We start from the raw sequence: 27,963 nt of genomic DNA, 5'->3' as shown, positions 1-27,963 counted from the left end.
TTTCCATTACAAGGATGAAAAGGTATGGAGCCAGAGGATCGCCCTGGCGGAGACCTCGGCTGGGACGAAAAGGGGCAAGTTTCTCCCCATTCCAAAGCAAGGAAATGGAGCTTTCCCTAAGAGAAAACATAACCAACTTGATAATTTGAGTCGGGAAACCAAAGTCCTCCAGGGTCGACTTAAGGAAGTCCCAACTAATATTGTCATAAGCTTTATGAAGATCAATTTTGATGGCCATACTGTCCTTTCTCCCTTTTTTAAAGCGCATTGAGTGGATGATTTCATGCGTGAGAATGATGTTATCCATAGTAGATCTTCCCGGGAGAAAACTATTTTGAAAAATTCCAATGAGTTTCTTCATAATCGGCCGCATCCTGTTCACAATGACCTTGGAAACTATTTTAAAGGAAACATTAATGAGGAGGGTGATTGGTTTGAAATCCGCAGCTGATTCGGGGTTCTGCTTTTTTGGAATTAGGGAGATGAAAGATTCAAGGAGGCCAACTGGAACCCTTCTCGTAGTTAAGGCCTCGTTGACTAAGGAAGTGATCCGAACACTCACCCCTTCCCAGAAGGTTTGGTAAAAAGCCACTTGAATCTCATCAGGGCCAGGACTCCCAAACTTTTTCATTCCCATCACCGCTTTACGTACTTCATCTGGACTCGCTCCTCGGGAGAGTGACACCATTTGATCATGACTAAGCTTGGGGCCCTCATATGGGAGATCCATGGCCCCGTGCTCCAACATTCTCCTGTTAAATAAATCAATAAAGAAGTTAGAAATGTGCTCTGAGATGTCCTTGAAATCGGAATTCCACTCACCATTGATTTTAAGCATTCTGATTCTGGCCCGGTTGCGTTTGATGAGGGTGGACGTATGATAGAAGGCTGTGTTTCTATCCCTGTCTTGAATCCACAACCTTCTAGATTTTTGGAACCAAAGTAGTTCCTCTTCTGCTAGCACTTCGTTCAGTTCCGCAATTAGCTTGGTTTCCAAAACCTGTAGACCTCTTGAGGAAGGGTAATGAACAGATTCTTGAATGCCCTTGATCCTAGCTTGAAGATTGGATTTTCTTTTGAAGATATTCCCAAACACCTTTCTGTTCCACTTTTTACTCTGGCTCGTCGCCTCAGCCAGGCCCCTTCAAAGCGAAAGGGTCTATTATCCTTTCGAGGAGGTCTTCTAGCTACCCCAATAAATTTAAGTGGATGGTGGTCCGAGTGAGTTCGCGGGAGTATAGCTGACTTTGCCTCCGGGAAATTGGATTGGGCGTCAAGGTTCTAGAACACTCGATCGAACTTTTTACAAATCACTGTCCAGCCACTTTCTTGCCTATACCAGGAGTATCTAACTCCCATAGTACCTGTGTCAAGCAGCCCGCAAGCATTGAAACCATCCACAAATTTAGCACACTGATTTAGGTTGACTGCAGAACCACCCCATTGCTTACTAGCATTAATGATGTCATTAAAGTCCCCCATCATGATCCAGGGCCCTCCATTATTGTTCGCATAGTCCCTACAATCATTCCAGAACAACTCCTTGGCCAAAATATTGGGCCTCACATAAACAAACGACACTCTAGTGGCAACCGTGCCCAAACCTCCCACAATTTCATGAATTGCTTGAGACGTGTGTCTAACAATCGAATAATCAAAGTTACTAGTCCTCTAGAAAAAAGCTAACCCACCAGCAAAACCCAAGGGGTTCACTACGAAATGCTTGTCAAACCCAAGTTTTTCAGCCATTTTCCTAATTTTACTAACATCATTCATTTTTGTTTCCAGGAAGCAAATAGCCCCCACCTCTTGATCACTCATCATGAGCTTGGCATGGTTGACCATTTTTCGATTTCCCACGCCCCTACAATTCCAACTGATGCAAATCATTGGGACCCGGCACACAACAAGGGAGAATTATTACCGCCTCCCTTTGGCGTCACCTGATTATTAAATCTAACTATGCCCTTCGAAGGAGGCGTCACATTTCCACTTGGGGGGGGGGGTAATTAGAACTTGTACCAGGGAGATTTCCAAAGACGAAGAGTTGGCCCGAAGTAGAGGCCCCGTTGGAGAAGGGCCCCAAGCGACTTGAGTTCATCTCTAGCACTGTTGTTGTAGAATTTTTTCCTTTATTTTTCTTTCTTTGATTCTTCGGTCTGGGAGTTCCCATCATTACCGTTTCCTCAGCAAGTAAAACAGGTGTCTCCTACAATCCCTCTAGATCCTGCAAAAAGGAGAAACCATTAGACACTGGAATTACATCCACTTGCTTTGCCTTACCTGCGAGGTTAGTAGCGGTATGCACTGAGGGTTTACGAATTCCGGCCAGTTGGGCATCACCACTCGCAGTTCCGGTTCTAGCACTGGTTTGTGCTGCCTTAGACCCATTGACAGATTTCATCGAACTGGTTTTGACCTCTCCTTTTGATTTCCCTCTCTGTTTACCAAGGCCCTTGTCTGAACCTTTTGACTTACGTTTTACGATCATCCATGCGCCATGTTTGGCGATCGGAGTAGGAGTCTGAGGATCTTCCACATCCATATTATCTGTCATGCCCTCCTCTTGCGGAATACCCTGCTCCATTCCGGCCGCCTTCTGATTTTTAGGGCATGTTGCAGAGCGATGCCCAACCTCTCCACAGTCGAAGCAGATGGCGTGAAGTCCTTCAAACTCCACGTTCCAGGGAAGATCATCAACCATCACCACTGCCACTAGTGGCTTTGTTAGATCGATTTCCACAGCACCCCTCGCGAATTTGCCTCTCTGAACCCCCGCCGTTGTCATGTCCAGTTTCAGCTGTGTGCCCACTATCGCCAAGATCTCCTTGATTGCATCTTCTCTGAAATATTCGATTGGTATACCTGGAACCCTAGCCCAGACAACCATCTTCTCTACCTTCGCCTTGGAGGCATCGAACTTTGGTTTCCACCTTTGGGCAACGACATACTGATCAAACAGTTTCCAAGGGTCATCTGTAAGTACATGCATACAATCAGCCTAGAGTTGGCATCTTATGACGAACCACCCCGAACCCACGTCGATGAAGTCGACTTTCCCTGTCAGATTCCAGAGACGAAGCAGACGCTATTGGAAGAGGGGAAAAGCCCCCGGTTTCCCCAGGTATTTCACCAAGAGAGCGTTTCTCCATGGCTTAATGAGGTCTTCCCTAACCTTCTTGGAGAACCTCACCACCGGGATGTCGTCTTCTCATTCAACAGGTTCATATTCCTTGCCGGAGTCAATAGCAATGTCTTCTTCAAACCAGTTCACGTCATCACACTGCACTGGAACCTCTCCTTCAAAGGATGGACAATCTGCCGCAACCTCCACGAAAGAGCGCTTGAGTTTTTTAAACCGTTTAACGGTTCTAGTACCACCTTCTGCTCTCCCCACCGGCCCTCCATCCGAGATCGGCGGAGGCACCGCCTCGGCTTCCATGACGGAACCAACCGGACGCGGGAAAACTTACCAAACTTAGCCCATAAACCCTAAAGCCGTTGAGAGCATTCAGAAGGTAAACTTTTTCAACAATGACTCCGGTAATTAGTAACTGTAATAATGTTTAGAAATAGTTGAATAAAAGGAAATAAATATTACAAATTATTTTTCTTTGTAAACCACATTAGTGGTTGAAATACATGTTCAATTTTGTTACATTGAAATACAAATGTAGATAACAAAGTGAGAGAGGAAGGTTGTATGTATATTTAGACCAAGTCAAGTCAAGTCCAGCTCATCATCATTAAATTTTCTCACTCTAATTAACCCTAACACCACACAACAAACTATCATGCATCTCCACAAACATACACAAAATCCAAAACTTTTTTTGAATTGGAAAACATAAAATAAGCTAGGTTTATAAGGTTTCCCTTTTCCACTTCAAAAGAGAATCTCATCCCCATTCTACCCGGCTCATTATCAACATGCATATATGGTTCATCATACTCAACTAAACCCACTAATCTCTCTCTCGATCTATAATAAATCTATATCCATATACGATATGTTCTTATTCATAAAAATATTGCATCTGGAATTTTGATGAGGTAAATGGTCTTCAGTAACCTTGACTAATTATTAATTAATTAAGCAGCAAAGACTTTTAAAAGTTGACTCAACCGAAAAAATATATATATGTCTAAAGTTCAAAGAAAATATCACACAACATAAAGTAAATGATTCGATTTTTTGTTTTTTGATACACTCAAAAAAAAAACTTTTATTATCAAAGAGTAAACTAAAGTAAATTAATACTTAGCGTCATGGTTTTTATTGTTGACGATAACAATCTTAAGGCTTTGACCAACTCTGAACACATTACCCCGCATGGTTATTTCATTATCCTCACCAACTCCATTGGGGCCTGCATTCAATCAATTTCTTAGTTAATTTTGATCAACATGCTATATGCGGCTTGATTCTTTCTTCCCTAATTGTATCATTACTTTATTTCATCATCATCATGTAAAGTTAATTAAATTAGTACCTGATGAGATCTAAATGTTGGGAATATTTGTTATTAGGTTTTGATGATACCAAAAATGTGTTAGAAATTATTTGTAATTATTAGTCTCCAAAAGAAGAAAATGAAGAAACATCAAGTTCAGTAAACTGCTACAGTAAGGTTCAGTAAACTGCTACAGTGACTTCGAGAGGTGCTACAGTACCATTCGCATGAGACACTTTTGAATGAAGTTTTGAGGCCGAAGAAGAAGACAATAATCCATGAGAGGATGATGGAAAAGGAGTTTGGATGTCATAGAATAAGGATATGATCCACGAGAGGTGGATTGGAAAGCCAAAGTACTCGTGAGAGGTAGATTAAAATGGTTGCAAGACATCAAGTTCGCGCTGCTACAGTACTTCGAGAGATGCTACAGTACTTCGAGAGGTGCTACAGTACCATCCGCAGGAGACGTTTTTGAACGGAGTTTTGAGGCCAAAGAAGAACATAAAAATCCACGAGAGGTGGATGGGAAAGGAGTTTGGATGTCATAGAAGAAGGATATAACTCACGAGAGGTGGACATTGCAAAGCAAAAAGACTCGTGAGAAGTAGATCAAAATGGCTGCGAGACATCGAATTTTCGAGAGGTGCTACAGTACTCGAGAGGTGAATAGTACTATTGCTACAGTGACATGAATAGTATTATTGCTACAGTAATCACGAAAAATACTCAGATGAAATTGGTTCAATGAGTATTATTCTAGCAAGAAGACTTTTGGACGAAGAAGTTGCGAGAGGTATGAAGAAATCCTTCAAGCTAGTTCAAGATTCAACTAAGGAATTAATTATACACTTGGAAGATGTCACATGGGAAAAGGTAATATGGGTGACAATGTTTTATTTGAAAGAGTTCAAATAAAATTCAAAGTGATCAGGAGAAAGCTAAAGATGGAGAATGTGCATGAATATTTTATTTAAGAAAGATGGGCTCAAGATAGTGGAAAGAATATTAAATCAAGCATGAAGACAAAGTTGCTTATCAACATTCAAGACACCATACGGGAATTATGGGAGTGAAATATTATATGGAAGACTTCAAGTGGGATTTCAGATCAAGCTAGCACATGGGATACAAATTAAGGTGGAGCTTCAACGGGTAAAGTATGGAGACTTGAACAAGGAAATATTTTATCAACTCCACTAAGCACGTGAAGGAGACAAAAATTAATGTGGGTTGTTTGGCAGATTTGGACTGCTGCCAAACGGACAAAATGACAACGGGAATATTTCTTCCCAAAATATAAAACCCCAAAGCTTAGAAGAAAAAGAAGGGGATACCGAAGGGGAATACAAGACAGTGAATGCACATAAAGAAAAGAGAGGAAAAGCTTAGCTTCGAGACATAAAATTCCAGTGTGCATATTCTAAGCTTAAAAGATAAAAGAATCACTTTGATTCTTTTACTAGTCCAGCACAAACACAACAACACCAACTTTCGAAGGCAAGTTTTGAGTAGGCAGTGAAGGATAGGTGGACGGTGCGGCCATTCGCTATCTCAAGGATTGTCAGGCAGTGAAGGATAGGAAGACGGTGCGGCCATTCGCTATCTCAAGGATTGTCAGGCAGTGAAGGATAGGAAGACGGTGCGGCCATTCGCTATCTCAAGGATTGTCAGGCAGTGAAGGATAGGAAGACGGTGCAGCTGTTTTCTATCTCAAGGATTGTCAAGAAGGGAAGAAGCGGGTTGCTTATGTCCAGACTTTGTATTGGTGATAATACATAGTGGATTTGCTCCTTGGAGTAAAGGAGAACAGTGGATGTAAGCTGCGTTGGCCGAACCACTTAAATTCCTCTCTTGCACTTTACTTTACTATTATTATTATTATTGTGCAACTAACCCCACAATTCTTATTCACACGAGCACACAATTTACAAAACGCTACAATCATATTTTACGCAAGCTTGAGACTTCCGCTGTAAGGAAATTTATTTTCTTAATTCTTTTCAGCTCACTTTGAGTTAGTATCGAAAATTTGATAAAAGTCTATTCAACCCCCCCCCCCCTTCTAGACTTTATAGCTTGCTCATCCAGGACCAACACTAAAGGCTACACAGGTATGAATTGAAGTGATTGAACATGTACAGCACATCCCCTAACTAGATTTCCAACATTTATGTATCGGTCCTAGGGGTGTAAATGAGCCGAGCGGTTCGCTCGCCGCTCGGCTCGAGCTCGAGCTCTAATGTCTTAGGCTCGTGGCTTGTCAAGTTGTTCGCGAGCCATATATATATATATATATATATATATGTTGGTTTTATGACTTTTTGGGTAGTCAAAGGCAGGCCAACACTACCTGTTTGGAATAGCGAAAATATAGGAAATATATAGGAAAATATAACGAGAGAATATAGGTATTATGTTGTTCAGAATTGCTTGTCCCTTAGTCCGTGTATGGAGGGTTTATTTATACATATTTTGGGCCTAAAGCCCTGCAAGGAATAAGAATCCTGGACCGCCTCCTATTGGGAGTCCAGGTTACATTATAACTAATAAGCCCTAATCTTGCTAATATTACAAGTGCTAAGTCCAATCCTTATCGAACTGTTCTGTAGCTTTGTGTTGAGGGTCCTTCTTGGGCTTTCTTGATCCAATTGCTCTCTTGGGCCGGTCCATGTAGGCATGTAGCCCAGGCCTAATGTATTATCCATCACTATATAAAATTATAGTTTATTTTTAATTGAAACATGAATTTAAAATCAAACAAGTTAAATTTGAGTTCAAAATCGAACTCGAACTTGAGTTCAACCCTGATCTCGAGCTCGAACAATTGAGCTGCTCGAGCGGAACTCGAGCAGCTCGAAAATTGGCGAGCTCGAGCATCAATTCTCGAGCTCGAACTCGAACTCGAGCCCAACCTTCCTTAACGAGCTCGAGCTCGAGCCACCCTTTGCTCGAGTTCGGATCGGCTCGTTTACATCCCTATTCGGTCCCATGGGTGGTCCTATGGACGGAACTCCCACCATGCATGTATTGCCTACAAATTCAATAATTAAGCATTTCAATTAGTTATAATCATCAATTTTTTAGTAGTCGTACTACAAAAATAATAAGATCAATTAGTTATAATCATCAATTTTTTAGTAGTCGTACTACAAATAATAATAAGATTAATTAAAACACATAAGTTAAAAATCCGGATATAGTCTAAGGCTTATAATCTGATGACATGCATATATGACCTCAACCCCTTTTGTCCCTTCATGGCTTCATCGTGTGAACAAGGCCCTTGATAAACCTGTTTGGAATATTCTTGTGTACGGCGCACTAAACCAGCCCTTGTTAAACTTGTTTGGAAGACTCTTGTGTACGACTCACCAAATTAAACGTCCAAACCTTTTCACAAGAGTAGTTTAGGAAGAAAGAGAAGTAATTAATAATGTTTAAACGTTACTTATCAGACCCTATATCTTCGTCAAGATTTTGTGATCTAGTGGCATCAAGTTCACTTTCTTATAGGAGGTTGTGTGTTTCAGTCTCAGTGTAGACGATATTGTCTCTTCGTGCTTCAATAGATTAAGAAAGTAATTATAAACAGATACTGCATTATAATAGAGTTAATAGTGCCAAAAAAAATCAGACCCTATCTTCGCCGGTTGTTATAACGTGAACCATGCTCCAAAAACAACGCCGTTTTGTGAAGATTTAGAGAGAGGAATATCAAAGATGAAGAAAGAAATCTGTATTGTTATTGAATCAGAAAGGGAACAGAAAGGTTTATATACACGGTTAGAAGATGAAAGCTTAACAACTAACAATGGAAACAGCTTTCTAACTGATTCTAACAACCCTTCCTAACTGACATAGTAGTCTTGACTGGCTACTCTTGATACGTTTCTTTAAGTAAAGAAACGACAGCCGTTATATTTTAACAAATCTCGTAGTTTTTGTGTGTTCATAACAAAAGGAAATTACAATATATCTAAAATGAAACTGTGTCACATATTGTGTTTATATTCTCAAATTAAACTGTAATTGAATTGAAATGGTACTTTATTTGTGTTGAAATGAAACTGCAGTATGTAAATGAAACTGAATAGCATGTCTCACATATTGAGGGTATATTGTCAAATAGAAGTATAGTTGAATAAAAATGATACTTTACTTTTGCTGAAATGAAACTACAATATGTATTATAAAAAAAATTAAAAAAAAAAAAAACGGAATAACATGTCTCACATTCTCACATATTGAGTGTATATTGTCAAATGAAACTGTAGTTATATCGAAATGATACTGTAGTTGTGTTGTAATGAAACTACAGTATATATAAAATGAAACTGAATAACAGTTTCACATATTTGAGTGTATATTGTCCGATGAAACCATAGTTGAATTAGAATTATAATTTAGTGGTGTTATAATAAGACTACAGTGTGTAAAAAATGAAATTCAATAACATGTCTCACTGTAATAAGACTATTGTATGTATAATGTCAAATGAAACTGTATTTGAAACAAAATGAAATTGTAATTGTGCTGAAATGACACTATAATGTATATATAAAATGAAACTGAATATGTTATACAAGTAGAGCTAATTACGCGGAACGGGTGCCGTTTAAAGAAACGGCACCGTTTTAATAGTAATATTTGCTGGGTTACACATGACAAGGCTATATTAAATTTTGGTCCAAGGCGATCTCCAAAGGGGTCGGCAAACGGCAATTTGGTGTAGCTTTTGGCGCCGATTTTGCTCCAAGGATGTCGCCATATTCTACACCATTTTGGTGTTGTCTAGCATCACCAAATTTGGTGATGTACTGTAGATTGACACCAAAATGGTGTAAAACTTTTATATTTCATTTTTGCCCTTTGTTTTTGTATTAATTCCTTTTGTATCCTTATTTTGTTTTTATTGAGTAGAAAAGATAGGTCAAAGATGTTGATAAATAAAAGAAGATAGTAATGAATGTAATCATAATAATGAATAAATATGTAAGTAGATAATAGTGAGAATGTAGTTACAATGATATTTAGCCAAATAGATAATAGATGATCATGTTCTTCCATTTAGAAAACAGTTTTTAAAAATTCTTGAGTTTTCTAAAAAACTGAAAAATGTTTCTAGTTTTCAAAATGAAAAAATTGTGCTAGTAAATGTGTTTTCTATTTCTCATTATCCAATTCTTCAATTTTTTTACAAACTGATAAAATTTTACAGTTAGTAAACATGACATAGTGTCTAATTTATGGGTATTAAACTTTGAAATTTTGAACATATAAATGGTTAAAGCTGTTAATCGTGAAACAAGAAAAAAACAACAATTTTGATAAAAAAATGTATCGTTTTGAACCAAGGTCCACCTTATAAGGGAGACAGATCCACTATATAATTGCGATTCTTAAGTGGCTGAGAATCATATTTCACCCACTAGCTGACCTCTTTTGTGGTGTAAGGGATTTTGTTTTTTTTTTTTTAATTATTTTTTGGGATGAGGGCCCGTACTAATTGGAGTTTATTTATATTTAATGGGTCAATTAGTTTCATAGCAGTTGGCCCGTACTAATTGGAGTTTATTTATATTTAATAGGTCAATCTCTTTTGAATCTAATCCCATATCTTCCGATCATTATACTATGGACCACCGACATAAAATATAATTTAATAATATATTAAAAGTTCATTTTTAATGCATTTAATGTTCATTATTTGATATACAACCAAATAATGAGCATTCAGTATATAAATAATGAATCTTAAATATATTAAAATTGAATATTTATTCATGGTCTACAATATAATTTGCTCATATATATAATACTAGTTATCACACGCGTTTTTTAAAATTAGACCAATGTATATTTTTAAATTAATGTTCTTTAATTGGTTAAAGTATTCGTATAATAATGAGAGAGAAAAATGCTAAAATCTGTAATACTACAAATTTTGTAGTTCAAATGATAATAGGGAGTAAGGAGTAACTAAAGTGCGTAGATTATGGAGGAATATAATGACAAGCACAAAATAAGATACAAGGATACAAGTATGGTTGTACAAGAGAATGAATCATAATGCATAGGAAGAAGTATTATATTATTTATATATTAATTATGCAGTAAAGATTTTATTTATATATATATATATATATATATATATATATATATATATATATATATATATATATATATATACACACACACACACTAAACACGCAATGTGAGTACTTATAATGCTATTTTTATTAGTATATGTATGTATATATATATATATATATATATATATATATATATATATATATATATATATAACGATATTGAAGTTATATTAAATAATGACTATACCATGATTGATTTTTTTTTTTTAAATGGCTCTAATCATTTTGATTACAAATAATGTTTTAGAATAATTATCATGATAAGAGATTTACCATCATACTTTTAGAATGTTTTGTCAATGGTGTGTTGCGTAATAAGTTAGGTTTAAATGCCTTACTCTATTACTTTTATTAAATTAAATAAATTTGTAGCTACAATAAAAAAATAATATATATGCATTTCTTTAATTTAGAGTTCCATGTTTACAATACCTTTATTCAAAAAATAATAATTATTCATATCAAGATTTTTTTTTTTTTGAAAAGAGATATAATTCCATTAGTTATATTGTCTTTATTTTCTACAATAAAAAATTATTCATTATCAAAAAAATAAATTTTTTATTATAAAAAATAAAGACAAATATAACTAATGGAATTATATCTTCTTCCTTTTTTAAAATTTTTTTTGATAATGAATATTTTTTTTTTTTTGAATAAAGGTATTGTAAACATCGAATTCTAAATTAAAGAAATGCATATGTATTTTTTTTTTTTTGTTGTAGCTATGAATTAATTTATTATAATTTAATAAATGTCATAGAGTAGGATACTTACTTTTCAATAATATACTCTAATATATTCGTAGTATATGTTTAACCATTATGCCAACTCTCATTGGATGGGGTTCGAACCTAAGTCCTTTCTTATAAAAATTATTAATGGGTAAGTTAAAAGTTAACGGAATATTCCGTTACTAAAGTTTATATTAACGGAATTTGAGTTATTTAAGGTAACAAAATAATATCATAGAGGATAAAGAGGGAAAATCATAAAAAATTATTAAAGTCAAATGAACCATTCGATTAAGTAAATAATTACCACCAACATTTTTTTTCTTTTCGTTAGAGCACTAATTTTATTAGTTCTTATTAATATTAGTTCTTATTATTAGATAAATGTAGATTGTAGATATCGGCAAATTATTGCATGGACCATGGTCCACACAGCTGTGTCGACCAAAAATAAAAAGTACATTATTTTTATACGGAAGGTACATTATTTTTGTACATTATTTGACAGTATATATCAAATAATGTACCTACAGTATAAAAATAATGTACCTTCAATACAAAAATAATGTATTTTTTATTTTGGTCCACACAGTTGTGTGGAGTGTGGACCATGGTCCATGCAATAATGATTGGTAGATATCTACTTCTGTTTACTGGATTAGTTTTGGGCTAGCACACACGGGGGCCTTTATTCTAGTCCCATCCGGCCCATCTCAGTTCGTTTCGAGTTTCGACCCATAAAAATGACCAAAAAGAACTGGAAGGATTTTGAAAAGAATTGCGAGACAATATGTAAACTAATGACATTTATTTTTTGTTCATAACTTTAAAATATATAATTACATACTTTATTATTTAATTATATAAACATATAATGTTTGTAAATAGTTTATCTATATAAATATATAATTAAACATGATAAAATCATTGAGTTTTAGTACAATGCTTGGTTTTGATAAGAATATAATGGATTAACTATAAAGTATTACAATGTAGCATTTGTGTATACATACTTTTTCAATTGTCGCTTGATCACAAGATCTTTGGCAATTAAAAAAATACAAATTAGTGTTTAAACATGTGACGCCCATGTTAAATAAAAGCAACATATACTTCACATTTTATAATATTATAAGATAGGTAGTAGGGAATATGATTTCATTTTTACAAACAATAAAATAAAAATTTCAAAATAAATAAACTAATAGGATAATTATAATATTACATTTTAGTTTCATGGCACTAGAGATTCCCTATCTTATGAACTCGACCTCAAATTTTTTTCTCATTTATTTAATTATATTATAACAACTTATCTTAATATATAATATATAATTAAATATATCATCATCATCATTATTATTATTGTTGTTGTTATTGTTATATTAATTAGAATATCGAAGTTTACATAGAAAAGCTCTTGAAATTACATCTACTTTAATTTGCAATCTATCTTATGAATTTTCTTGGGCAATAATGTACAAGTATTTAAAGAATATCCTGGCATTTATCTCCAAAAATAATTCCGTGGACTTGAGTCCACCTTGTCAAAATGCACAATTTACATATTGAATGTTCACAACTGATCTTATGTATTGATTGTTCAGAACTAAATGTTCACATTTTACATACTGAATGTAAATTAAACAATTAGAATTGTGAACAATCAATATGTAAATTGTGACGGGTCCACCTTACAAGGTGGACCCAGGTCCATAGTATAACTATTGATTTATCTTCTCGACGTGTTTCAAGTGGTGGTGAACCCCTTAAGTTTGGAATCCAAATTTAAGAAGTCTAAGATAAAATACTCATCATTCCTCACACAAAATACGTACATGTCTATACATATATGAAAATCTTATAATGTTGTACATAGAACACACATGGAAGTATTATAGGTCTCAAACTTTAATTGTTGTGACCTATACCTAGGAGAGTACATATATGCATAAAAATAATTAAATAGAATTAGCACGCCACCACTATGGGTGGTGGTGGTGGAGCTGCCGGCAGCTTAAAACACAAAACTGAAAAGAAAAAGCATAAGTGACACAGCATATATAAGCACACTACTAAGCTGCTCAATAATTTAAGGAGAAATTGAGATGTACATGTGCATATACATTCATATGAGATATGCTATGTTGCTTCTTACTTTCTTAGTGTTTAAAATAATATAAAGAAAATGCTAAGAAGTCATCATCACTTGGAGCACTACTAGTGATGTACGTAGCATTAAGTTCTCTTTCATTATCTTTTGAGTGATCGAGGGAAATCCACATTCATCACTCAACTCGAAGGTAAACTTCAACTTGAAATCCTAGCTAGCCGATAAAGAATTACAAAGAGATGAATCAACTTAGGAGGCTAACAGACTGCTCTAGTTGGAAGTCAAATTTGAAACATTTTGGTTACTAAGTTAACAATCTGACCAATTTAGTTGTTGTTGCTGCTGATGCTCATCAAAACTGAGAAAATGTTTTCATTTAAAATTGAGAACTAGAGTGCATTAGCTCATTTCAATTATTTTAATTTTATATAAAAAAAAGTAATCTTCTTTAAAAAAAAAAAGTAATCTTAAAAATTAATTGTCAATAATACTTGCTTTGCTTAAAAAAAAAAAGTAATCTTATTTTTTTTATATTAAAATCATTACTTAACATTTGTTTTCTAACGCGACATTAGTAAATTGGTATCCCTATCCCCGAAGACGAGGCAAGGGAGGATTAAATCCGGCCCTTTCCATGTTCGAGTGGGGATTAGGGATTCCTATGAAGTTGAAAAGTAGAAAATGTCATTTTAATTGCAGGGATGTGGATAGTTTTGTAATATGAAATTTGATTACCCATTTGTTGCAAGCAGTGGAAAAATGAGTTTTTCAACAACCAAAAGAAATTGGGTAGAATTATGGACATATTTAAGCAAGGTAAATTTGCGGAGAGTATAAGTTAGGGTTTATGGTTGTCCATCCCAAGAAGACCAATGAAACTCTATGTTTAATTGTTCCCTACGATTTTGTGGGTCAAAGACAGCAGTCGAAGAAAGACAAATATATGCATGTAAAATAGTAAAAAAAAAATGACTTTGATTATATTTGAATGGAAATGTCATCGGAAATAATTGGGGTGTTTGGTAAATAGTTGTTAGATTATTGAGTTAGAGAGTTTGACTAGTTGATAGCATTAGCTGATCGTAGAAAAATGTTTGGCAAATTAATTGTTAGTTGATAGTTGATTACATGCAAAATGACTTTCTCAAATGCTGATCGGAAAAGCTACTTTGAACAGTTTTTTTAAATTTTAGCATTTTGAATTGGAACAATAAGCTGTTACGAAAAGCTACTTAATCAAACACTCATATTAATTGTTTAACTAAGTCAAAGAGCTAATAGTAATCAAATAAATTAAAATTGATTAATAATTTAACTATGTTATCAAACAGGAGTGTAACCTATATTATTGGATCAAAAGCACAATAAATTGATTATTTCAATCACTAAAAATAAATAATACAGTAGTTTTGTTATTCGTGATGTCTTATAAAAGTGGGTTTGACTTAGTATCTATGGCTTAATTAGCTTTTTGTCCACCCCTTTCACTTCAATGCTTTTGTTTCTTGTAGTGCATTGATCTTAGGGTTTTTTTTAGGTCACAAAAATTAAGAAACACTATATATATATATAGGATATTCTACCTTGAAAAGACTGATCCTTGCAGAATAAGTAGAAGAGTTTGCAGGGATCCAAGAAGGATCCATTTATATTCCTATTGCTTTTGAAGGAATAATTCTTTTGTTATCCCAACAATGGAACTTTTAGTGGATGGTGCACCATAAAAAAGGTTTCAAGTTCACCATGCATGCCAGCTGTATATACTGACAAAGCCTGAATAGCCATGGCTTTTTACCAAAAAGTTAATAAAAAATGAAAAAAAAAAGTGAACATTATTCTTATTAATTACTGCGATCTTCTGATTTTCACACAATTCACCATGAAGTAGTGATCCCTAGGATGATCCCGGCTGGCTTAGACTTGCTGTAAAGATCAGAAAACATCTGCACATAGGGTTGTATTCTTTATTTTACCCACTTCACCACTTGCATTTAACTTCAAGTACAATACAGCTCACATGTATGTATTCGCTTCGGAAAATATGATGTGTAATCTCATTTTTTATTTTCAATTTGTATTCTTATCCACAAAATCTTGATATAGACACTTATATTGTGACGCACATGAAAAAAAGTAACTTATCAGTATCCGTCACAGAGAGTAAAATTTAGAGGGTAAGATTTGGGAGTCCATGTAATAGAATCAGTTCGTTACAACATTTGCATGATGAGTTTGAACTCTTCATATATAAATGACTCAAACTCCTTTCATTTAAATCAACATTTTTTTATTAAGGTAACTCGATCAATTTTAAATTATTAAACCCCTAAAAGGGGAAATTACACTCTTCGTTCTTAAGTTATAGGGTAATTGTAGAATTCGTCTCTAAGTATTAGTCATACTCACTTTTTGTCCCTAAGGTATCATTGACGTTGCACTTTTTATCCTTTTACTAATAAAACATTAGTGTCGAAATTTGCAATTTGAGTATAACTCAGGTACGAAAAGTGAGCACGAAAAGACAAAAAGTGCAACACCAATGATAACTTAGGGACAAAAAATGAGCATGACCAACATTGTACTCAGGTACGAATTCTACCATTACCTTATAACTTAGGGACGGAAAGTGCAATTTTTCATATTTAAAATCTAATTTAATTATCAGATATTGATGGTGTCTTATCAAAGTACTATGTAGCGTGTAGTGGTGACACCTCTATTACCATTCTAAATGGGTGGTCACAAGATTGAATTCTGGTAGTGGGCATTGATTTTTTGGAATATAAAATATTGAGAAAGTATAATACAGATACTATATATCTTGTAAAGAATCATGATTGTTTTATCAAATTATTTAAAACCTAATTTAATTATCATATATTGATGGTGTCTTATCAAAGTATTTAAGAAAATTGTCCTTGCTTGGAAACTAAATTAAAGAATTATTTGTAGGATGATAGTGCATGTGTTAAATAAAGAAATTTCCCCATGTGAAAGTGAAAGTGGCACTAGGCACTAGCACTTGTCCCATTAAACCCTAAATAATCAAATTATATTTGAGAACAAATATTTTGGTTATTTAATTGCAATAAAGTGTATATCTATTCTTTTTGTATTTCTCTATACGTGCACAAACACGACTCCATTATATATATTTGATAAGACCATCAGCTTTCTCAGTCCTGTGGGCGTAGTAGAACCAGCTAGCTAGCTAGTTTAAGTCATCTAATATTTTAGGCCTAATTGATTGGTAATGCATGCATGCTTAATCATAAAATTTTACCAAATAAGATTAGCTTGTGATATGGAGTATTGCGTATGTACTAGGTTAGCCTAATAGGCCACATATAATAAACAAAGTCGGAAATTCTAATGATGCAGTCAATATAACGGATAGTAGTGAAGGCGTAATTTTATTTCTAAATACTTGTTTAGTATTTAGTATCACATTTTAATGGTATGATGCTGAAATCGACCCTTCAAGTATTTATCAACAATAGAAATTAAAATATTTAAATATGGTAATCTTATAAATATTTAAAAGAAATGAATCCGTCAACAACATTTCCCTCATATCACATGCTTACAAACAAAATAAGACAATTATAAAAATAAATTTAAAGTGTATAACCATTTAGGGATATGAAGGTTAATTGAGACATATCATGTAATTTATCTTGTCCACCAATTTTCAGGGCATAAGCTACGCCCATCAGTGGGTGGCTCAAACCCACTCCTATCATCCATGTGAGAGTGTAAATCGGGACACCGGGTGCCACTAAACCACAACGTCTTTGGCAACTGTACTGTTGACTCTTTGTGCTTCAGTAAGTTGAGAAAGTAGCTATGAACAGATACTATACATTGTAACAGAGTCATAAGTACTCAAAAAAAGTTTTGGATTCAAACCTATAAACACAAAATTCAAGCAATTAATAATCTATTAAATGTTTTCAAAAAAAATAATCTATTAAATAAACTAGTAATAAAAGCAAATTGGTTAAAGATGCTTTTCATTTGTCTTTAATCGAATAAATTAAAGGTAAACTCACATTAAACAACACTTTCAAAAGATGATGGATGGCTCTTTGTCTTGTAGATTTGTAGCCTAGGCCACTACACGATTTAAAAATAAAAAAGTTTTCAATAAATGTAAATCACGCAATGTCAAAGTCTTACGTTGAACTTTGCAAGAAACTGAAGTACATTAATTATGTACTATGGAGATTCGGAGAATTTGAGGCAATTTACAACATTCAGATTGCTAGTGTCTATATACCCGCCAATATAATAATCCTAGCATTAGTAAAAATATGTTAATGCTTTAATTTTAAACAAGGTAGAAAATGTTTGAGTGAAGATTGAAAAATGGAAAAGCATTTTCAAAATTTCTTAACTTTTTAAAGAAAAATTGAATTTAAAAACATTTTTAAATTATTTCTTAAGTTAAAAAACATGAATCGTATACCCGGCCTTCAATAATTTTTTTTATTCGTACAACACTTGTATCTCTACCTTTATGAAACTAATGAGGACTCAATCAGGATTGTGCCAATTAAGTTTGAGTCTATTTTGGAGAATGTCTACCTGGTTGGCCCACCATTTTTTAACAAGACACACGCACAAGTATCGATCGCCCGACCTTATAATTGTTTTAGCAAATTGCTTACCAACTGCGCTTGATATTACTTTTGATAAAATGGAATATACAATAAAATAAAGGTAGTAATGTGAAAGTGTAAGGTAAAACATTGAGTCTGAAATCTTATAATTTAATGTTTCGTTGGCAAGATGCTGGCTTCAGCTCTCTGAGCCGCATTTTAAACCTTTGACCTACTTAGAGTTCAACAAGAACTCTTATGCTTTTATACATTGGGCATTTTCATTGTTGGTTACTTTTATTTTTGGTCTTTAGACATCTTGTAAAAGAAAAATTATAATTAATTAGAACCAAGTGATTTAATTGGTTAGACCAATATGAGAAAAAGACATGATAGAGCCACTTCATCACTAATAATTAATGAACATTTTTTATATGATCGAATAAGAAATTCAACACATATATGTAATAATGGATAAAGGACATGGCGGCAGAAGCACTTCATCCTTAAAAATTCAGGATGGTACTTTAATTAGCTCACATTTTAAGGTCCAAAATTAAAGACCAATGCTAAACTCTAGAGATTAGCCTATCATCCTAGCCACCTAGGTTGCACCAAATACATACAACCTAATTAAGTTTTATTTACAATATTATTTGCTTCACCGCTTTTGCTGATGATTTTTTTTGTTTCATCTTCCGGTGGGTTCGAATTCCCGATCTCCGGCGAGTCCTGGGACGTGCCGCTGATCGCAACCGCCGCGTAACCACCCTCGTCTTCCGCCACCGGATTCACAGTTCCACGGTGGAGCAGCTGTAGCTCCGGCGCCGGCGCCGGCGCCGAGGAGTTGTTATCGGCCTTTCCGGGTTTCTTGAAACGCGCTTTGACGGAGAGCTCTTCGGTGGATTCGGAGATTTTATCGACGCAGGCGGCGATGTCGGTGAGAATGGACGCCACGGCGAGAACCGGGATGATCGAGAAGAGGTCGGCGCCGGCGCCGGCGCCGGCACCGGCGGCCGGAGATGCCTGAAGCGCCGCCCGGAGGTCGGCTATGGCGGCTTTTGAGGTTTGGAGATGGGTTTGGATCGCCGGCGATGGATGGGTCATGGTTTTGAGGGTTGATGAGAGCTCTCTTAATGCTTTGGTGGACTCTGAACACATGGCCATGCATGGCTCTTTGATTGTCTTCACAAACTCTATTGGTGCCTGCGGGCATTAACCATTAATTAAGTAATTAATTAATTTGGGCATGCTTCATTGTTCCCTAATTCTCACTTTAATTAAACTAATTAATTACCTGGTTTTCAGAGGTTAAGTATGCAGAAAGTGCATGAATATGGGACGCACATTCCCTAGCAAGATCTCCCACTTTCAAGTATTGCTTCCATGGGTGACGAAATCTAAACTCTCCATGACCAATCTCCCACCATGCAAATGTTGCCTACAAATTATAAATCAACTTCAGTCATTACTCAATGGTGTATACAGGGTAAATCCAGCCTTTCTATATTGTAAGGTAAATTAACTGATTCACTCAAACCAGAAAAATCAATAAATTACTCCAGGTCAGAGTAAACTTGTAAGCTTATGGTTACCAAATCAACAGTTAGACCAACTTAATTACGTTGCGCAGGACATACTCACCAAAGATTCCTCTGAGGTCTTAGAATTAAGGACACTTTTATAGTGTTGATGATCATATGCCTTGTCATCACCCTTGGCCACCACCCCACTTTCGTCATCTTCATCCGGAAAGCAAAAATATGCATTCCCAAAACCTGAGAATTGTACATAAATAATTATAATTAAGTCAGATATTACAGTGTAACAGAGTCAGTAGTACTAAAAAAAAGGTCAAAAGGGTCAATCAGGAAAAGAAAAAGAAATTAAATATATTTATGAGTGGGTGTTCCACTAACAACTAACCTTCCAATGACTTTGCAAGCTTCTCTATGTTACCGGCAATCAGGTTTTGTAGATCCTCTCCGGCCCACGCCGGGCAAACAAGAATGGAAATGATTATGCAGGTGGCGCCGCCGATGACCACCGTTAACAGCCGCTGATAACTCATCACCATGATCTTCTCCGCCCGGTAACCGGAAACCGCCACCATGCTAAAGGTCAGGATAAATATCACCATCCCATAGTCATACTTCTTTTTTATTCTAGGGAAAAATCTTGTGAAAGTTGTCAACGCAGCTGCACACACAATTATAAATTATTAGTCCGACTAAGCTGAAATCACCTAAGTTAAAAATAAAATGATAAGTTTGATTTTCGCGTGGGCGTGCATAACAGGTGCGCTTCAATATAAACTCAACATTAAAGGTTTTTTTTTTTTTTTTTGAGTTATTAATTTAATTAATTTTTTTATTTTGTATTTTTAAATGGGCTAAATTTACTTTTAAAAAGACTGAAATGCCCTCGTGGTGATGAAACCTTTATTATACCTAGAATGAAAACTACTACGCCAATGACCATAGCTTGTTCGTCTCGGCCAGAAAGTTGAGCCAAGTAGACAACTCCAAAGCCCAGAGAAGCAGCTGAGAATGTAGCAAAACCTCTGTTTAAGCTTTTGGAAAGAGTTCCACCTAAGAATGGAAGAAAAAACTGTTTAAAGAATTGAACTCGTAATTTTCATGAAACAATAATTCAAGAAAAAATTCAAGAATGAAGCTCACCAACAGTGAATTCAAAGACAACCACGACAGTCAAGACAGCCCAGATTCCCGACTGTCCAAACCCGTCATAGAGAGGGTTGTAGTAGTAGAACAAGGAATTGAGGGTGAGAGCTAATCCCACTTTTCCACAATGCATCACTTTCCTTGGATCATCTTTCCCAATCTTGCTTGCATTCTTGGCTACCCCCACCACCTTATCCTTCACTATCCCCGGGATAGCCTTAAACCCGGGTTTAGCACCACTTGCAGACAATGAATCAACCGCCGCCATTGATGAATTGAAGAAGAAATGAAGAACTCAATCAGATCAGATCAGAGAGAGGATGAGGGAGAAGGGCAGATCAGAGTTGCATGCATCTGAGTGGAATTCTGGTGGAATTTATAGGGTGGAGAAAATGGATGCTTTAGTTAGAGTTGTGGGCCGCATTCATTTCTAGTGTTTAATATTCTTTCAAAAAAATATTACTGAAAATCATAGTACGTCAAGCTTTTGTCTGATGTTGCTGACTGGCTTTTCAACTCCGATCTGGATGCATCATATATATTTTAATTTTAATTATGATGAAATTAAATGAAAATAAATAAATAAATCTTTTTAGGGAATGCAATGTTTATGTTTTTTATTACTCTCTCTGTCCCATTTGGCGTGTATGATTCGGTTAACGAGACTTGTCTGAAGTTATTTTTAATCTAATTTTTTATAATATTAAGTTTAGTATCAGTATACAAAATTTATATATTTAGAAATTACACTAAAAGTACTATTATTACACACAAAAAATTAAATTTAAAAATAAGTCAAAAATACTACAGAAAATAAACAAAGAAGAAATAGTTGATTTGACCAATGAATATTAAGTAGGAAAGATAAAATGAGACAGATGGTGTATTATTATTATTTTGGGTGACAAGTGAAACTCACAATCACTATCTGAGCGTGTCAACCCCGGCCCGCCTTATGACCTTAGCCGGCAGAGGACCACAAGGAGATAAATCAGCTTAGATTGTCCATAGTTGACTAACTCAAACCAAAAAGACTAGGATTTGAACTCGTGACCTTGTAATTACAAGCTAAGTGTGTATCTTTAGACATCTTGACTCGGGTTATTTGTATGTTTTCTTTTGATGGGTTGCTGACAGTAAGAAATTAAAAGCCTAATTCTATAAACCATAATGGTATATATATATATATAAATATATATATATATATATATATATATATATATATATATATATATATATATATATATATATATATATATATCTCTTAAAAGTGTAAGTATAATGCTGCACTGTACTCCACTCAATGGCTTTATATGTTTTCAGACACACAATGAAATAAAATTACCTACTTATAGCTTCGACTAACCTAAAAATAAACTAAGCACATCTCATAAAGATAATGCTCAATTTGATTTGTTTAAGACCCTAATAAGTCAGTGTGCATATACTCTACATATGCCTAATATTAGCATTTGTCTACCCTCTTATAAAATAAAATTGTAGTTAAGGCAGGTGCTATATATAAGCGCACTATAGGTTGAGAAAATAACATAAAATGGCAATTTTAGTAGCTATTTTGTGGTACATTATATATGGGGTCCACTTTCAATTTGGATCGGGTCAAAGTGGATTCTGGTTCTTCGTAGTTAGACAAAGAGATTGAAATATTGTACGCACAAACGGATAATGAGTGAATAAGTAATTGGTTCTCAAAGTTGATCCATTTAAGTTGGAAAAATGATAGGAAAGACTTTAAAGTAAGCTTTTGTCCCACATTTGGTTGGGGAAGTAGGTTTGCATCACTATTTATACAAGAGCCTTTCTAAGGTTTATTGAATTGTATACTATTTTGAATGAGAGGTGACAGAGGAGTGAGACGGGGAATAAAAATTCAAAAAATATCTTCCGACTAGAAATTTAGGAAGACATTTCCCGTCAAAAAGAATATTTTTCTTTTCACTTTATTTTATTTGAATATCTAACCACGAAAAAACATGAAAAATGATTTCCGAAAATCAATTTTTGAGTATTCAAACTGACCATAAATTGAAAAACATTTTTTCCAATTTTCTAAACATTCTAAATAATGAAGAATAATTTAGAGATATAAATGTGATTTATATTTTTAAATTACATTGACAAATACGGATCGTATTTGGTATTCCTTTGGACAAAATGGAATATGCCATTTATTTTCTTTCATTAAATATGGTAGTGCAAAAGAAGCAAATCTAAAAAGTTGAAAAAAAAAGTTAATGGCAAAGGTCAAAGGCACAAAGCTACCTAGTTAGTTGTACGTTGAATGTACGGTCTTGTCGTCACCTGAGTAATGACAAAGCAGCCTACTTGAACATTAAATTCTACGTTTTTAATCCCACCTCAACAGGAGAAGTAAAAATAACAAGGAAAATATCATCATTCTATTATTATATATACTAGTATTGCACCCGTGCGATGCACGGCCTTTAGTATTTGTTGATTTTGAGCGATAATAATTGTGTAATAAATTGGAAAATAAAAAAGGAAAATAACATATTATACTACTCGCTGAAAAAGATTATGGCTTCATTATATATTGAAAGGAAAATAGAATTACAAATTATTGAAAATTTCATTGTAAACCACATTTTGTGTATAGTTGACTAAGCCCTTGGTTTCATCAGCAATTAAGACTTTAAGTCCATCTGGATTACTAACACGGGAAACTGCAACATACAACTGACCATGGTTGAATACTGGTTTCTTCAATAGTAAACCTACTACTGACAATGTTTGTCCCTGACTTTTGTTTATTGTCATAGCATAGGACAACATGACCGGGAACTGCTTCCTTTGAAATTTGAACGGAAGTCTTGGGTCTGACGGAGTCAAAGATAGTCGGGGTATCAATACATTTGTCCCATAATGTGTGCCACATAATATCTTGGCTTCAATCACATGGTTACCCAACTTGGTGACAATCAACCGCGTTCCATTACAAAGACCAATCGAATGGTCGATATTCCTCAACAACATTATTGGCGATCCAACCTTTAATTCTAAGGAATGGTTTGGTACACCAGAACACTTTAAACTGTTTAAAAATTCAGTAGTGTGCACTTCGGCCAACATATTGTCATTAGTATCCGCTTTGCAAACAGAATCACAACTTAGATAAGTCTTTGATGATGATTGATTTAAATTGTTCATGTATTGATTGACTTGATCCACAACATCTAATGTTGGTGCCAAAATAGCTCTACTCTTCAACTGTTCAGGATCTATAACACCAGTACCAAATGTCGGAAATGTTTCGTCAACAATTTGTTTAATAGGATCTCCTCTGCTTTGCAATAGAAACTGTGAGGGAATATTGATATTGCAATCATCCTCGGTATTACCACCAAGCTTTCCATCACCTAAGTCAGCAATCCATTTTGCAAATGTATCTAATTTCTCTATCTCGCATTCAGCCGTAACACTGCGCAGTCTCAGATTCTTTGTAAGACGCAGGACTTGACAATTAGTCCAAAGATAAGAAGAATTTATACTGGCTTGCACAATGTCCTGTCTTGTCCCTTTTGGAATAACTGGTAGTATCTGCCTGAAATCACCACCTAAAACCACTGTTTTACCACCAAAGGTCTTGTTACAGCTTAAAGAATCCGAGAACCTGAGGATGTCTCTCATTGTTTTATCTAATGCTTCAAAACAATGTTTGTGCATCATAGGGGCTTCATCCCAAATTATTAGCTTTGCTTTGATGATGAGTTCAGCTAATGGACTACCTTGTTTGATGTTGCATGTCGAGTCCTCATTTATAGAAATAGGTATTGCAAATCTTGAATGAGCAGTCCGACCACCTGGTAGCAATAGTGAAGCTATACCACTGGATGCAACATTCAGTACAATCTCTCCCCTTGAGCGTAAAGCAGCTGATAGTGTCTTCCATAGATATGTTTTCCCCGTGCCACCATATCCATAGACAAAGAAGAGCCCACCTTTATTGGTATCCACATCATACATGACTTTATTGTATATCAGTAACTGCTCATCAGTTAAGTTTCCCACCAAAAGGTCGTGTTCTTCCTTTAACAGTTGCCGATGATATGAGAGTTCTTCATATATGAGAGGATTCACCAATAAACTATTACTTGGTCCATCAGGTATAGGCATTGGTGGATAATCTTGTAATGACTTGTTGCAAGAAGTCAATAATTTTTCAATCTCTGTCAATGCATAGTTCTTCTTCTGTGTATCTGTAAGAACTACATCTGTTGAAAAGAAATGATGTAATGGAATTAAGTATTACTTTTGAGGGTAATTTGGTAATGTATAAGAGTAACATACACGTGTGTATGTGTACATATATAGAATGATATATATATATATATATATATATATATATATATATATATATATATATATACACGTACCTGGGACTCCTAAAGTTCTTCTAGCTTGGTATTCTGCATCTTCTGCTAAATGAATCCAAACAGCTTCCCACACAATTTCTGGCTTTGACATTGAACTTGACGTCAACAATGTGACAAAAAGTTTCCTTAGAGAATAAGCAGTTGCCCATAGTGATGCCTCTAGAATAGCGTCCACATATTCTTTGTCATCCTCAATTAATCCTCTAGCATAACATGCATCTCTAAATGACATATACTGCTTTCCATCAACAAATTTGATTTCTTCAAAACTTGTAGGACCTCGGACCAAATTTAGTAAACATCTCAAATAAAATAATTCACCGCATTTTGGTGGCACATAGAAAATCCTTCCAATTGCAAAATTTCTTTGTCTAGGTTGCCATTCTCTTTTGTCTTTCTTCCACACAAATTTCCTAGGCATTTCAGCATACGTTAACTGCCTAGCTTCCTCAAATTTCAAGTTAGCGGCAAACCATGCAGTGAACATACTTTGAGACACTGTCGGACGATTAATGACACTATCCACATTATCACCATCATCGAATATAATAGATTGCTCATCTGGTAAGTGGAAACTTAAGCGTTCAACTGAAGGATTTCGGAATTGTATCTCAAAGGAAAAGATCCTCCAGGCAGCCTCACACGGTGATATATATCTACAATCATAGTACATCTTGATTTCATCAATTTCTTTCCCAGTTGATTCGTCAACTGTACTATTGTAGAACTCAGCAGTTACTCGATCATTCCCCTTGTTGACGTACTTGAATAAGTACTTAATTGATCTTGACTGATTGCACCATTCAACATTAATGTGCGCCTTGTATTTCATCAATAAGTACCTATTGTGAGGCACAACATATCTGTTGTCCAAGTTGATCCCATTCTTGTTTATTGTGCGGCCATTGTCACGCCTCCGATAAATTGGATATCCATCACGATCCAAGACTGAAGTTGTAACATATTTCTTTGGAAAGAACTTAGAACAACGACCATTTATCATGCAAGGTGAATTCTTCCTACATGAACCACAAGGACCATGCATCATGAATTCTTGAACGGCTTTGTAGTACTCAGGATCACAAATCTCATTTGGAATCTCAGCAGATATCCACATGTCTATATCTTTTGGGGTTTTAGGAGAGTCATTCTTTGTCAAGAATACCAAAATATGCGCATGCGGCAACCCCCTCTTCTGAAATTCAATAGTATAAATGACTGGAAAAAAAAATTGAAATTAGTTTCCACCAAAACGATAATATGATTAATTAGGAATTTAATTAAAATCAATTTACCTGCTGTAACAACTCCAAAAATGTTATTCTTCCGAATCTCTGAAATAAGAGCGTTTAGCTTCATTTTGAAAACTCGGCATATGATATCTGGCCTATCTTCCGCCTTTAAATTGCGTGCTTTTAAAAACCTCTCTAGCTCGGGCCACTTCGGATTACATGTAAAAGTAATAAAGAGGCTAGGATAACCCATGGCTTTGCAAATAGCCATTGCATCTTGGTAGTTTTGAATCATATATCTGGCTCCTCCGGTAAAGGTAGATGGCAAGATTATCCTCTTTCCTTGAGCAGTAGGATCTACTTCTCCATTAGTCAATGCATCAGTTAAGCGCTTATAAGATTCACACCTCAAAGATTTTTGGTGTGTCCTAATGTAGAGCAAACGGCCAGACTCTATCATGGTATAAGCATCAACAATATATTGTTGCAACAACCTCCTTGCATACAATAATGTTGATGTGTGCTCAAACCTATCTTGCAAACGGAAAGAGAAATACTCACGTGGAGATACACGATTTCTTGCGGTGGATGCCCGATCAAGAATGTCCGCAAACGGGATATCTTCTCTGTATCCATCCTCACCATATGGGTATAGCAGTGGATACTATAACGGTAGATACGCAGGATTCAATTCACTAATTCTTTGTAGATGGCCTGAATTAGTTTCCACCAAAATATCGCGCTGTCCCATATCTGGATCTATATCACCAACAATCAAAGCGGCAACTTCTTGAACTTGAGGCAAGTTATATGTCCTAGCATCTTTTGATCTCTTGCCTATCAATTTGATTTTGATCTCTGCTGTAGGATCTTTCTCAATATGCTGACTTGCATTGCGAAATGACTTCACGAATGCATTGTTTTCATCCAAAGCATCTTTAATATTTTGAACAATATCAAGATGCAATCTGTTGGTAGTATCATTGTCCCTACATAAATAACAATTCAGGAAACCATCTTAAAATAATTTGGTATATAGGAAAATATTAGGACATAAGAATACTTAAATTAAATCCTATATATAAAAATAGTTCTAAATTACCCGACTGCATTCAATCGATTGGAATCTTCATTCTTAGTGTCGTAAATATACAACTGCGCAAATTTCGGCCGTTCTCCTTGTTGTGGCAGCAAACTCCCCATTAAATGGAAGTTTTGACCATGCAATCTAAATACAGGCGGGCTTGTGCCAACATTGACTGTTCTATCAATCTTTCCTCCCATTGATGTAAAGCAAAACATATTATTATAAGACCTAATATTCTCAAGAAAATGTTTACTTCGACCATCTTGATTGAAGAACAAACCAAAAATCTGAGGAGGTGGAGTTGTAGGCCTTGGTAATTGAATTTTTCCGTGAGTACAACAAAGTGAGAACTTAGGGTTCTTAGTAGTAACTGATTTGTTGACTCGTTCTTCCAACCAAAACAGCGCTCCACAATGAGGACATATATATGTCGGATCAGCAAAATCCAAATATTCACCTATAGAAGTTGAAATAATTAGAAAATTGGA

General features: G+C 35.0%; 3 protein-coding genes across 3 annotated transcripts; all 3 read right to left on the bottom strand.

Annotated features, from left to right (window-relative positions):
* Positions 1–2,186: 2,186 nt before the first annotated feature.
* Positions 2,187–3,152, bottom strand: LOC116031768. Its single transcript, XM_031274105.1, has 3 exons — positions 3,041–3,152; positions 2,284–2,976; positions 2,187–2,227 (listed from the first exon to the last, which is right to left on the bottom strand). Exons 1-3 carry the CDS (start codon positions 3,150–3,152, stop codon positions 2,187–2,189), a joined length of 846 nt encoding a protein of 281 aa, XP_031129965.1.
* Positions 3,153–18,690: 15,538 nt separating this feature from the next.
* Positions 18,691–21,009, bottom strand: LOC116031697 (aluminum-activated malate transporter 8-like). Its single transcript, XM_031273996.1, has 6 exons — positions 20,739–21,009; positions 20,508–20,648; positions 19,984–20,256; positions 19,702–19,835; positions 19,355–19,498; positions 18,691–19,263 (listed from the first exon to the last, which is right to left on the bottom strand). The coding sequence occupies exons 1-6, from the start codon at positions 21,007–21,009 to the stop codon at positions 18,691–18,693; spliced, it is 1,536 nt and encodes a 511-aa protein (XP_031129856.1).
* A 1,802-nt stretch (positions 21,010–22,811) lies between these two features.
* On the bottom strand, positions 22,812–27,672 carry LOC116031605. Its single transcript, XM_031273882.1, has 8 exons — positions 27,491–27,672; positions 27,069–27,377; positions 26,452–27,014; positions 25,302–26,374; positions 25,230–25,251; positions 24,861–24,994; positions 23,364–24,665; positions 22,812–22,820 (listed from the first exon to the last, which is right to left on the bottom strand). The coding sequence occupies exons 1-8, from the start codon at positions 27,670–27,672 to the stop codon at positions 22,812–22,814; spliced, it is 3,594 nt and encodes a 1,197-aa protein (XP_031129742.1).
* Between the last annotated feature and the right edge of the window lie 291 nt (positions 27,673–27,963).

Source organism: Ipomoea triloba, chromosome 1 (assembly GCF_003576645.1).
Source record: "Ipomoea triloba cultivar NCNSP0323 chromosome 1, ASM357664v1".
Lineage (NCBI taxonomy): Eukaryota > Viridiplantae > Streptophyta > Magnoliopsida > Solanales > Convolvulaceae > Ipomoea > Ipomoea triloba.
The sequence above is the reverse complement of the archived record's forward strand: the minus strand, read 5'-3'. Positions and strand labels throughout refer to the sequence as shown.

Excerpts from the sequence above, each read along its gene's own strand:
- LOC116031768 (XM_031274105.1), bottom strand. The coding sequence starts at position 3,152 with ATGGAGAAACGCTCTCTTGGTGAAATACCTGGGGAAACCGGGGGCTTT. Across the intron at positions 2,977-3,040 it reads GGAAAGTCGACTTCATCGAC|ATGACCCTTGGAAACTGTTT; the intron begins GTGGGTTCGGGG and ends ATGTACTTACAG. Across the intron at positions 2,228-2,283 it reads TACCGCTACTAACCTCGCAG|GATCTAGAGGGATTGTAGGA; the intron begins GTAAGGCAAAGC and ends TCCTTTTTGCAG.
- LOC116031697 (XM_031273996.1), bottom strand. The coding sequence starts at position 21,009 with ATGGCGGCGGTTGATTCATTGTCTGCAAGTGGTGCTAAACCCGGGTTT. Across the intron at positions 20,649-20,738 it reads TGTCTTTGAATTCACTGTTG|GTGGAACTCTTTCCAAAAGC; the intron begins GTGAGCTTCATT and ends TTCCATTCTTAG. Across the intron at positions 19,264-19,354 it reads ACTTAACCTCTGAAAACCAG|GCACCAATAGAGTTTGTGAA; the intron begins GTAATTAATTAG and ends TAATGCCCGCAG.
- LOC116031605 (XM_031273882.1), bottom strand. The coding sequence starts at position 27,672 with ATGGGAGGAAAGATTGATAGAACAGTCAATGTTGGCACAAGCCCGCCT. Across the intron at positions 27,378-27,490 it reads AATCGATTGAATGCAGTCGG|GGACAATGATACTACCAACA; the intron begins GTAATTTAGAAC and ends TTATTTATGTAG. Across the intron at positions 26,375-26,451 it reads TTTTGGAGTTGTTACAGCAG|TCATTTATACTATTGAATTT; the intron begins GTAAATTGATTT and ends TTTTTTTTCCAG.